Here is a 12,790-nt window from a genome sequence, read left to right as displayed (position 1 = left end):
AAAAAATTTTAATCAAAAAATAAAAACACTATACACGTTCGATGCATTAACGTTTTAATAAATGATATTTTATCTACTAACAGCTATTTTATATACTAATATTTTATCGAACGATATAATTTATAAAAATAAATTTTCAACACAGTTAAAACACTAAATTCTTCCTCAAATATTGTTGCCGAACATAGCCTAAGAGAATGTAAAAGTGGACTACGTGAAAATCAATACCCGAAATGGATTGATTGAATTAAAGGAGAAATAAGCGGTATAATCCATCTATTCAAACAATAAACAAGAAAGAAAAAAAAAAAAAAGAAAGATTGTGATGGGAGCGGGTATAAAGCGGAAACAATCCTTATCGAAACCATATGAGGTAAACTAAAAACATTATCGAACAAATCAATAAACTGATCTCTTGAAGCGCAGAATCGCTCACCGGTCTTCTTTCCAGATATCTTGGAGTCACCCACGATCTTCTGCAGTAATCCCTAACTATCTCTCTCCTTTGGAACTCTCTGAGTGGCAGAGAATAGAATAACGTGCATCTCTTTATTCTTAGGGTTTTCCAATCTTATATTAAAAAAAAAACTCTCTTCGATAGGAAGATATTTTTTAATATAAAATAAATTAAATAAAAAATTATTTAATTAAAATAATATCAATTATTTTAAAACTAAATAATTTATCTATTATTTAATACACCCTTAACTTTCCAAATAATTAGGGCACTACAGGGACCGCAGGAATAAAATAAATCAGGCTACTAATTATAATAAGAACCTATGTAGACCAACATATTCTTATTATAATTAATCATGAATTATTCCACTAAAAACTCATGACTGAACTCCTTATTTATTTTACAATTCCACAACATAATAAAATAATGTTCCCCACGTTAAGATTACAGATCCTGTCATTTAAATAACTTACTGACAATTTATTTAAATCACAATATAACTTTAAGATTGTCGCTCAACTTATTTCATGTGTCGGATTCAATATCCACCTGTAGGGTTTACACTATGAAACCTTATAAGCTTACTTAAAGTGCATCATCAATCTCTAAACCGAGACATGGATTCTATCATTAATTAATATTTCACAAACACAAAATATCTTTGCCCAATTCACCGAGAATATTATTCCAATAATGAAACTCACCCTTTAATGAATCAAAGCACAAGACAATCAATGTTTGCTCATATTAAAATAAATCAAGATTAAGAACAATAAACATTATTTCTAATGTCCTAGAGAATATGTTTAACAGTCAATACTAAACATCCATTTTCTACTTGGTCCAATTAAATACATACAAAATGTACTAATCACAATTATTGTTCATATGCTAATAACATTTATTTAATGCAAATTTCCAATTAAATACAAAGAAATAATTGTCAATAGAAAATCATTCATAGCTATACTATTACATATGCATGGTTAATAGTATATCTCTATCAATCTCCCACTTAGACTCATAACCATGCATCTATAACTTTAACTCCCATTCCTTCTACATGACTGTCAAAAGTCTTTGCTGGTAAGCTTTTTGTAAAAGGATCTGCCAGGTTGTTTTTCGATGCAATCTTTGTCACTACCACATCTCCCCTTTGAACTATGTCTCGTATCAAATGATACTTCCTCTCAATGTGTTTTGCCCTTTTGTGGCTCCGTGGCTCCTTCGAGTTTGCAACTGCCCCACTATTATCACAATAAAGTGTAATAGGCAATTGCACTGAAGAAACTACGCCTAGATCCATAAGGAAGTTCCTAAGCCATACAGCTTCCTTTGCAGCTTCAGAAGCTGCCACATATTCAGCTTCCATGGTGGAGTCAGCAACACAAGTTTGCTTAATACTCCTCCAACTTATGGCTCCACCTCCCAAGACAAAAACATTACCAGAGGTTGACTTCCGAGAGTCCTTATCAGTCTGAAAATCCGAATCTGTATACCCAATGGGTACAAGATCGTCAGATTGATAAACTAACATATAATCCCTAGTCCTTTTCAAGTACTTGATTATATGCTTGACTGCAGTCCAGTGTTCTCGCCCAGGATTAGATTGAAATCTGCTAACCATGCCAATAGCAAAACAGATATCAGGTCTGGTACACAACATTGCATACATAAGGCTTCCAACTGCAGAAGCATATGGAACTGCCTTCATGTTCTCTATCTCCTCAGGTGTCTTAGGACATTGGTCCTTAGATAGAGTGATTCCATGTCTGAAGGGAAGAAAACCCTTCTTGGAATCCTGCATGCTGAAACGAGCAAGAATGGTATCAATATAAAGTGCTTGAGATAAGCCAATCATCCTTTTCTTGCGATCTCGCATAAGCTTAATCCCAAGAATATGAGCAGCCTCTCCAGAATCCTTCATATCAAAACGTTGGGATAACCAATATTTGACAGAATTCAACATACCTACTCAATTCCCTATAAGCAGAATATCATCCACATATAGTACCAGAAAGATAACCTTACTACCATTCCATTTCTTATACACACAAGACTCATCATGACACTGATCAAAGCTAAAACTTTTAATCGCCTGGTCAAAACAAGTATTCCATGACCTAGATGCTTGTTTAAGCCCATAAATGGACCTATTCAATTTGCAAAGCAAATTTTCTTGTCCATTGTTTATGAAACCCTCTGGTTGCTTCATATAGATGCATTCATCAAGACTTCCATTTAGGAAAGCTGTCTTGACATCCATTTGCCAAATCTCATAATCATAATGAGCTACAATGGATAGAAGAGTTCTAATAGACTTTAGCATGGCTACCGGCGAAAAAGTTTCCTCATAATCGATCCCTTCTTTCTGAGTAAACCCTTTCGCAACAAGCCTTGCCTTATAAGTTTGCACTTTACTGTCTATACCCCTCTTTTTCTTATAGATCCACTTGCATCCGATGGGTTTAACCCCTTCAGGTGGTTCTACAAGTTCCCAGACTTGATTAGAGTACATGGACTCCATCTCAGATTTCATAGCTACAAGCCACTTATCAGCATCTTTATCTTGTAGTGCTTCATCGTAACAGACAGGTTCAATATTCACTTCTTCAGGGATTCTATCAAAAGCTTCTCCCAAAAGTGTATATCGAACCGGTGGTCGTCTAATTCTCCCACTACGACGAAGTACTACAGGTTCTGCAATCACACCTTCATCTTGCTGTGGCTGTAAAGCCGGCAAGTCCATGACTGGTGAGACTACATCTTGATCATGTTCTGGAACTTCAACATGTCTGTCATCACCAGGAGGCAATGAAATGTTAGAAGCCCCAACATTGTGCTGCTGTATATTTGGATCAACAGCTGCCACTTCAGTTTCTACATAACTCCCACTACTTTCAGGTGGTAGTGAAATGTTAGGTACTGAATATTCAGGCTGATGTTGATTTACTGGTCGACTAACATTTCTTCCACTACGACTAGGCAATGGAATGTCAGCTCCAACCATTGATGGTTTAGGTTGTTGTTCTAATGGAAAGGTTCTAGTTGGTATATTTTCTCCTCTCAATTCATACAAGGCTAATCGACTTTTGGGAATATGGTTTTTAATATAGTCTTCCTCAAGATAATGTGCATTGGTGCTAACAATGACCGTTTTATCTTGAGAACTATAAAATAAACCACCTTTCGTTCCTCTAGGATATCCAATAAAGAAGCATAAGTCTGTTTTTGATTCTAACTTATCTGCTTTCCCTTTCAGCACATGGGCTGGACAACCCCACATCCGAACATGTCTTAGACTTGGCTTTCGCCCAGTCCACAGTTCTGTAGGAGTTTTAGGTACTGACTTAGATGGAACCAAATTCAGAATATATGCTGCCGTTTCTATGGCATACCCCCAAAATGAAATGGGCAAATCTGAATAACTCATCATTGATCTAACCATTTCCATAAGCGTCCTATTTCTTCTTTCTGCTACACCATTCTGTTGTGGCATACCAGGTGCAGACAACTGTGAAGTAATTCCTTGTTCTGATAAATAAGTAATGAATTCCCTAGAGAGGTATTCGCCACCACGGTCAGACCGTAACGACTTGATATATTTTCCATGTCGTTTCTCCGTTTCTGCCTTGAACTCTTTGAATTTCTCAAAGCATTTAGACTTACGGCGCAACAGGTAAATGTATCCATATCTTGAGTAATCATATGTGAAAGTCACAAAATACTCAAAACCACCCCTAGCTTGGACACTCATTGGACCACACAAATTAGAATGAATTAATTCAAGTACATCATTAGTTCTATTACCCTTTATAGGAAAAGGCCTCTTAGTCATTTTACCTTCTAAACAAGATTCACAGGTTGGTAGTGCCTCCACTTTCAATGAACTCAATGGTCCATCCTTGACCAACCTAAAAATCCTATCTAAATTAATATGACCAAGCCTTAAATGCCACAAATAGGTATGACTAAATTCAATAGGACGTTTTCTTTTCAATGGAACAATGACATCAAAGTTATTAACTTCAGAATTAGGAATTTGCAGTTCAGGTGAAACTTTGAGAATAAAAAGATCATCAATCATTGAGCTAGAACATATCATTTGTTTTCTAAATTTAATAACGACAGAATCATCATAAAATTCATTAAAACAAACCAAATATCCATTCTTGCTCAAACTAGAAACTGAAATTAAATTCCTTCTAATTGAAGGTACATTTAAAACATCCTTCAAAAACAAAGTTCTATTATTCTCAAAATTCAAAGAAACATTTCCTATAGCTAGAACTGCAACTTCTGTGCCATCTCCCAGAAAAATGCTTACATCTCCTTTATTTAGCTGACGAGTTACCTGAAACCCCTGCAATGAATTGCAGACATGATTAGTGGCTCCAGAATCTACACACCATTGGAGTGTAGTCAACACCGCTAAACAAGTTTCAACTATCAGCATATAAAACAGAGACATACCTTGCTTCTTCTTGGCTAACCATATTGGACATTGTGACTTCCAGTGCCCAGGTTGCTTGCAGTGAAAACACTTACCCTTAGGCTTTTTCACAGCAACACTTGCACTAGTAGATGCACCACTCGTTTTAGGCTTAGCCTTGTGAGCATTTTTCTTCTTCTTACCCTTGTTCTGGACAGAAGAAGAACCTCGCTCAACATTAAGCACAACAGGTGCAGCTCCTTGCTTAATGATAGTCTCAGCAGCCACCAGCTCATTCAGCAACTTAGACAGAGTGAAATCCATCTTATTCATGTTATAGTTCAAACGAAACTGCTGAAAACTGGTTGGCAAAGTGTTCAAGATCATTTCTATCTGTGTAGCATTGTCAACCTTAGCACCAAGAACCTCCATGTCATACAGAAGACTCATCATCTTCAAGACATGAGTTCTAACTGGAGTTCCCTCCTCCATTTTGGAAGTAAGAATCTCCCTCAGTGCATTTTGCCTTGCTGCACTAGTTTGATCTCCAAACATCTCCTTGAGATTTTCGAGCATGTCAAAAGCTGTGTCCATCTTCTGATGCTGATGTTGCAAAACATTTGACACAGAAGCCAAAATGTAACATCGCGCCATCTCATCAGCTTTAACCCATTTCTGGTAAGCTCTGGTGACCTCCTCAGAGGCACCCTCACCGGGTTTTTCAGGACAAACTTCAGTAAGCACAAACTTATACTCCTCAGCAGTAAGCAAAATGTCCAAATTCCTCTTCCAGTCAACATAGTTTGGACCCTCAAGTTTGTTTTGGGTTAAGATGTTTGCAAGGGGACTGAATGATGCCATTTCTATATCATGCATTAAACAAAATTAGCATATCAATAATAAACATTGAATAAATCAAAATTGCAAACATACAACATTGATATCACAATTCAAAAGAAAAAAAAATACACATTCACAACATTCATGAATAGCAACCTCGATGGGAGAATTCAACCAATCACATGTTTTGCATATTATAATTAGATAAGACCGGCACATACTACTCGATGGGAGATAACATGCCTCTTAAATTAACATTAATGTGTGAGAAAATATTACATCTGATTCATGTCACTAATTAATTTACTCAGATAGAGAGTTAAATCAATACAGACAAATTAGACTAGTTCAGTAATTATATTAAAACATGACATCTTCCGATGGGGAAGAAATGCAAATAATTACAACTAGAAAGTAATAAAAAACCACTCACAAATTAATTCATATAATTAAAATAAATTAATTATAATCAAAATTGCAAAATAATATATTTTTAAGACAATTTTGCAAATAAAATTAACATTTTTGGTTGAAAATGTTAAAAATTTAGTGTTCTGGTCTATTTATGCAAAAATATTAAAACATTCTGGGTTTATCTTGCAAAAACAGAAAAATTCTGGGCCATTTCGCAAGTTTCAGAACTTGTTTGGACTATTTTGCATAAAACATATTGGGCCAAAATTGCAAAAACCGAAAATAGTCTAGGCAATTTTAATAAAATCAGAAACAATCAGGGTCAATTTATAATTTAAATAACTCCAGGGGGCCAAAACGGAATAACTGATACTTTCTGGGTCAAAATATAAAAAATTAAAGCCCAGGGGTTAAAATATAATAAACAGAAGATCCAGGGTCAAAAAAATAAAAACTTAAAGATCAGGGGTCAAAATATAAAATTTAAAAAATGGAGGGACCAGACAGGAATTTTGGCAAGCAGCAGCTTCTTCTTCACGAAGAAGCCCTAGCCGCCGCCCCTTTTCCCTTCAACCTCCATTAACGCCGCTGCCCCTTTTTTTTTTTTTTTTTTTTTCTTTGCCCCTCTACTGATCTTCAAAACAAAAACCAAATTTTGTCTTTTCTTGCCCCTCTCCTCTTCATCGAAACAAAACCCAATATATATATATATATATATATATATATTTTTTATATATTAATGCCCATTAAAAAACCACAGTTTCAAAAAAAAGATTGTATCAGTTACTGTACTTTTGTGCTACTGTCCTTCAAAAACTCTTGAAGCTCTATTAACCATGTACCAATCAAACAATCAAAACAGATTATAGATACACGATTGAAACATGACAAAATAGCCACCATCATACAGTTTCGTATGGCTCTGATATCAATTGATGGGGGCGGGTATAAAGCGGAAACAACCCTTATCGAAACCATATGAGGCAAACTAAAAACATTATCGAACAAATCAATAAACTGACCTCTTGAAGCGCAGAATCGCTCACCGGTCTTCTTTCCAGATATCTTGGAGTCACCCACGATCTTCTGCAGTAATCCCTAACTATCTCTCTCCTTTGGAACTCTCTGAGTGGCAGAGAATAGAATAACGTGCGTCTCTTTATTCTTAGGGTTTTCCAATCTTATATTAAAAAAAAAACTCTCTTCGATAGGAAGATATTTTTTAATATAAAATAAATTAAATAAAAAATTATTTAATTAAAATAATATCAATTATTTTAAAACTAAATAATTTATCTATTATTTAATACACCCTTAACTTTCCAAATAATTAGGGCACTACAGGGACCGCAGGAATAAAATAAATCAGGCTACTAATTATAATAAGAACCTATGTAGACCAACATATTCTTATTATAATTAATCATGAATTATTCCACTAAAAACTCATGACTGAACTCCTTATTTATTTTACAATTCCACAACATAATAAAATAATGTTCCCCACGTTAAGATTACAGATGCTGTCATTTAAATAACTTACTGACAATTTATTTAAATCACAATATAACTTTAAGATTGTCGCTCAACTTATTTCATGTGTCGGATTCAATATCCACCTGCAGGGTTTACACTATGAAACCTTATAAGCTTACTTAAAGTGTATCATCAATCTCTAAACCGAGACATGGATTCTATCATTAATTAATATTTCACAAACACAAAATATCTTTGCCCAATTCACCGAGAATATTATTCCAATAATGAAACTCACCCTTTAATGAATCAAAGCATAAGACAATCAATGTTTGCTCATATTAAAATAAATCAAGATTAAGAACAATAAACATTATTTCTAATGTCCTAGAGAATATGTTTAACAGTCAATACTAAACATCCATTCTCTACTTGGTCCAATTAAATACATACAAAATGTACTAATCACAATTATTGTTCATATGCTAATAACATTTATTTAATGCAAATTTCCAATTAAATACAACGAAATAATTGTCAATAGAAAATCATTCATAGCTATACTATTACATATGCATAGTTAATAGTATATCTCTATCAGATTGGACCTCAGATTTTAAAATTCAGCTAATTTTAAGACGCAAAAACAGTGAATGAGGCAGTACTAAATAGGTGATCCTTCTGCTAGTTACCATTTAATTTCCTACAAGAGAGAGATAATAATCTAGACTATAAAACTTTTATCATTGCTTCACTAAATCATACAATCCTTAAACAAGTAAACATAAACAAAATACTATAACAATTTTATAATAAATATTATAAACAAAGAGATGATCTTCTTGTGGATTCTTTATCTAGAATTCAGCTTGAAGTTGTCTAATTACAGACTTGTCAACCTGGAAAGCCTTGGCAAGAACATCAGATGGATTAGACCCAAATACAGCAATAATTTAAATAATAATATTTTACACAGATCATAATTATTAGTTTTAAAAAGTCTTGAGTGATAACATACCGGTTGTTGGGAATACATATTAGGCATGTGAGAAGAGTTCTCGAGTTCGATTTCCACTGTACATACCTGCGGGAAGGGTGAAGAGTCTTAATTGTATCTAAACCCCGAGCCGAATTAGGCGGTCTTTAGCAAAATGGTCTGAATACTGGTGATTTACACAAAAAAGTCTTGAGTTATAAAAAATATATAATAAATATCAATTTAATTTAGCAAAGTAAAAATAAATATAAAAATAGTGGATAATTGCAAGAAAAATATACGATGGAAACGCAAAAGTAAATAAAACTAACTTGACTACTTGATCTATGGTCGCATCCATATGCCAAACCAGTTCTTTAAAATTTTCTGTAATTTGTAATGTTTTGATATCTCCGCATTTTAAACTAAACACAAACGCTTAACCACTAATACAAGGTCTAGTGGAACAACTACTAGTCCATTTAGCAGTTACAGTATCTGGCGATGGAGAGAATAGAATATTCTTCAACGGGGATTCATCATCAGAATCTGCTGGTGGTGAAGGTGGTGGCAGAACATTCCTCAATGTTTTATGATCATCATCTTTTACTACCTCTTCAATGCTTTGAATTCTCTTTAATTCCTCTAAAACCTCATCCATTGTAGGTCTCATTTCCTTGTCTAGTTGCAAACATCGAAATGCTAGCTCCGCTACCAAAATAGTCATTCTTTTAACTTTTTCATTCGAATTACACCCAAAAGATTTGTCAATCAACTCATCGAATGCACCTTGCTGAATCTTGGTTATTGCCAAGTTAGCCAGATTAATCTCCAGTTGATGCCTACTAATATCAACAGCCGGCATTGATGATAGTAACTCAATCAACACAACTCCGAAGCTATAAACATCACTTTTATTAGTAAGCTGATAACAGAGGTGATATGCAGGATCAACGTAGCCTGGCGTCCCTTGCGGAGCAGTTGAAACATGAGTAACATCATTGGGAAACAACCTGGAAAGTCCAAAATCAGCAACTTTGACACATAAATTGTTGTCAAGAAGAATGTTGTTGGTCTTAACATCTCGATGAATGACATCAGAAGCATGAAGGTAAACCAATGCACTTGCTGTTTCGATGGCAATTCTCATTCGGACAGTCCAATTGAGAGGACTAGATTTGGCTTGATCACCATGGAGATGATCGGAGACTGTGCCATTAGAGATGTATTCGTAAACAAGTACGAGTTCGCGGCTGTGGCGTGAAGTGCACCCATAAAGGGATACAAGATTTTTATGGTGCAGCCGTGTCAAGATTTCTATTTCATTCTGGAATTGCTGAACACTTCTGTTCTTTCTCTCATATAGGCGCTTGACTGCAACTTCACGCCCATCCACAAGTTTTCCTGGTTGAGATTTATCAAAGAATTACATTACTCTAGTAGCTGATTCAATTAATTGCTATGCATTGTTTTTGGTTAAATAAATATGGTCATGAAATGTCTTCTTACCATAGTATACAGTTCCGAAACCTCCATCTCCAAGTTCATTTTCTGATGCAAAGTTGTTGGTAGCTTCTTCGAGTTCAGTGTAGGTGAAGATGGAGACACCAAAGTAGAGATTACTCTTTTCCAAGTCAGATTTTGAGGACAGGTGAGAAGAATAGTTTGCAAGGAGTAAGTTTGAGGAAGTATCTTTTCTATAATAACGATGCCGGAACAAAAAAATCAGCACCAACATTATCAGGATAGCAGTGAATCCCAAACCTAAAATAAAGTACTTTTTAGTGTCAAATAAACACATTTCTGTTGGAAAAGAAACCTATATATGCAGAAGAAAAAAGAAATTGAGATGTGATCAAGGAAGTATAATACCTAGTCCTAGCTTGAATCCCAACCCTGAAACAGAAATTGCAAACTATTGTGTTAGATTAGACAACAAAAACTGAAAAATCCCAACACATTTGTAACTTTTTACCTTTTTTCTTTTTGGCTTCTGACTCTGAATCAATGTTTGGTCCAGAAAAACCAGTACACTCGAATTCTCCATTATGGTTGTGCACACAGTTGCCTCCTTCTAATACACACCAATAACATTCATGGTCTATATTCGCCTGAAGAAAGAAGTTAGCACTTAACATTTTGAATATGTTATCATGGTGAGTATTTTCAGTGTTTAGTGGTAGCTGCAAAATTGAACATTCAGGCATAGGATGAGGACGACTTGGCCTTGAACTTGCAGTAACATTGTTGCTGTAGAAGATAGTGAAGTTGGAACATTCTGTATAATTACTAAAATCAAAATCAGGATTTGGAGAAGATACAGAGGGTTCGCATTTATATAAGGTTATTAGATTTGGTATAAGTGGAAAAGAAGCAAAAGGAAGATGGGGAAAACTCCAGTTGAAGGATTCGCAATTCCTGGAATTCAAATCTTCTTGCAGCTCTGTGTCAGTGATTGAAATATAATTTATGAAATAGGTTTGGGAGATGTTCTTGATTTCATACCATTTTCCTGATCCCCTTGAGAGTTGAATCGTCTGAATCTCTCTTTCGCAGCCATCAACAACAAATGGACCGCACCAATAAGGACTTATTTTGTTAGTGAAAGGGAAATTAAGTTCTCGCTGTTGTCCGCAGGAAATTGCAGTGCAACCTTCGTCAGGAAAAGGAAAAACAGAGTGAAAGATTCCAAATAAGAGAACGATGAAAGAAAGAGCGGCCATCATCCCAAAACCCAATTAAAATCAAGGAAGGAACAAAACCAGCTTTGACAAGGTTTGTTATTTCATCTTCACCAAATCAACAGTAGATATCAAATACTCTATCTGCTAAACGCGTGACTTGACTTGGAACTTTGACACGGAAGACTCGCAGAAAAAACAGAAAATAGACAGTAAAGGTAAGGAAGAAATTTTAATGTTAGAATTTTTCCAAAAGAAATTTCTGTTTTTGTTTATTTTTCTTTCTTTTATTTTTTTTTCTTTGACTAGAAATAGAAATAAAGCTACGAAGCCAAATACCCAAGCCATTGCTGATCAGATCACCATCATAAGCAACATTATTTCTTATGGAACCATCTATATTCAGAGTAAACATTCCCAAAAAAAAAAAAAGAGGTGTCCATGAGCATAATCTTTGAAGGAACCGGTTTATTACTGCAACAAATGACAGAGGGAGTGAAAAGAAACCATAAAATTGTAAAACAGGTCTTCATTAATCTATATCGAATGAAGAAGGAAAAAAAAAAAAAAATACAGATGAGTTTCTAACTTCTTATATCTAATACTGACTGTACTATATCTAGTTGTACACTTGCCTGCATTAGCTCCTATACTAAGCCACATGAACTTATGCCACATCAGCATACATAGTTACATTTTTCAACTCAACAAATACTACAGCTAACTAATAATAAAATAATTAAATATACTCAACACCCTCCTTAAGCTGGTGGAGGAGAGAATTCAACTATTCCCAGCTTGGATAAAAGGAAATCGAAAGAAGCAGAAGACAAGGATTTAGTGAATATATTTGCAAGTTGATGTTGAGTATTGATGTGAGAGGTATGAATAAAACCAGCTGAAAGGTTCTCTCTCACAACATAGCAGTCGATATCGAGGTGTTTCATCTGCTCATGATACACTGGATTTGCAGCAATATATAATGCTGCCTTGTTGTCACAATGCAATGGAATTGGAAGTGAAATGGGAAGCTGTAAATCTGTCAAAATAAAACTTATCCATTTCAATTCACAAACCACAGCTGCCATGCTTCTATATTCAGCTTCAACACTAGATCTACTAACAGTGGGTTGTTTTTTTTATTTCCAAGAGATAATAGCAGGATCAAGGAAGATGCAAAAACCTGTTACTGATCGTCTAGTTTCTGTACATGATGCCCTATTTGCATCACTATAGGCATGCAACTGAAAATCACCAGATGCAGGGAAGAAAAGTCCTTTATTGGGCTTCCTTTAAAAATACTTGAGAACATGCGTTGCTGCATTCATCTGTCCAGTAAAAGGATGTTGCATAAATTTGGCTCAACTTATGCACGGTAAAGGTGATATCTGGTCTAGTCATGCTCAAATAGAGTAATCGGCCAACTAATCTCCTATAAGTCTCAGGATCAAGCATGGGAATGCCCATCTCAGCAGTGAGTTTTTGACCTTGAATGAGAGGGGTACTCACTG

The 12,790-nt window shown here is 35.0% G+C and overlaps 1 protein-coding gene across 2 annotated transcripts; it reads right to left on the bottom strand.

Moving 5' to 3' along the window:
* Positions 1 to 8,347: 8,347 nt before the first annotated feature.
* On the bottom strand, positions 8,348 to 11,395 carry LOC105647215 (LEAF RUST 10 DISEASE-RESISTANCE LOCUS RECEPTOR-LIKE PROTEIN KINASE-like 1.1). 2 transcript variants are annotated; one of them, XR_005179025.2, is made up of 5 exons: positions 10,574 to 11,395; positions 10,471 to 10,494; positions 10,108 to 10,362; positions 8,931 to 10,002; positions 8,348 to 8,785 (listed from the first exon to the last, which is right to left on the bottom strand). XR_005179025.2 is itself a non-coding variant. In XM_020684543.3 (4 exons), exons 1-4 carry the CDS (start codon positions 11,322 to 11,324, stop codon positions 9,038 to 9,040), a joined length of 1,995 nt encoding a protein of 664 aa, XP_020540202.1. In that variant the 5' UTR covers positions 11,325 to 11,395; the 3' UTR covers positions 8,348 to 9,037. The 2 variants fall into 2 exon arrangements, 1 of the variants encoding a protein (XP_020540202.1); XM_020684543.3 differs by having other exon boundaries at positions 8,348 to 10,002.
* Between the last annotated feature and the right edge of the window lie 1,395 nt (positions 11,396 to 12,790).

This window comes from Jatropha curcas, chromosome 10 (genome assembly GCF_041381405.1).
Source record: "Jatropha curcas cultivar XTBG-Jc1 chromosome 10, XTBG_Jcur_1.0, whole genome shotgun sequence".
NCBI classification, from domain to species: Eukaryota; Viridiplantae; Streptophyta; class Magnoliopsida; order Malpighiales; family Euphorbiaceae; genus Jatropha; species Jatropha curcas.
This window is presented reverse-complemented; position numbering and strand designations above follow the sequence as displayed.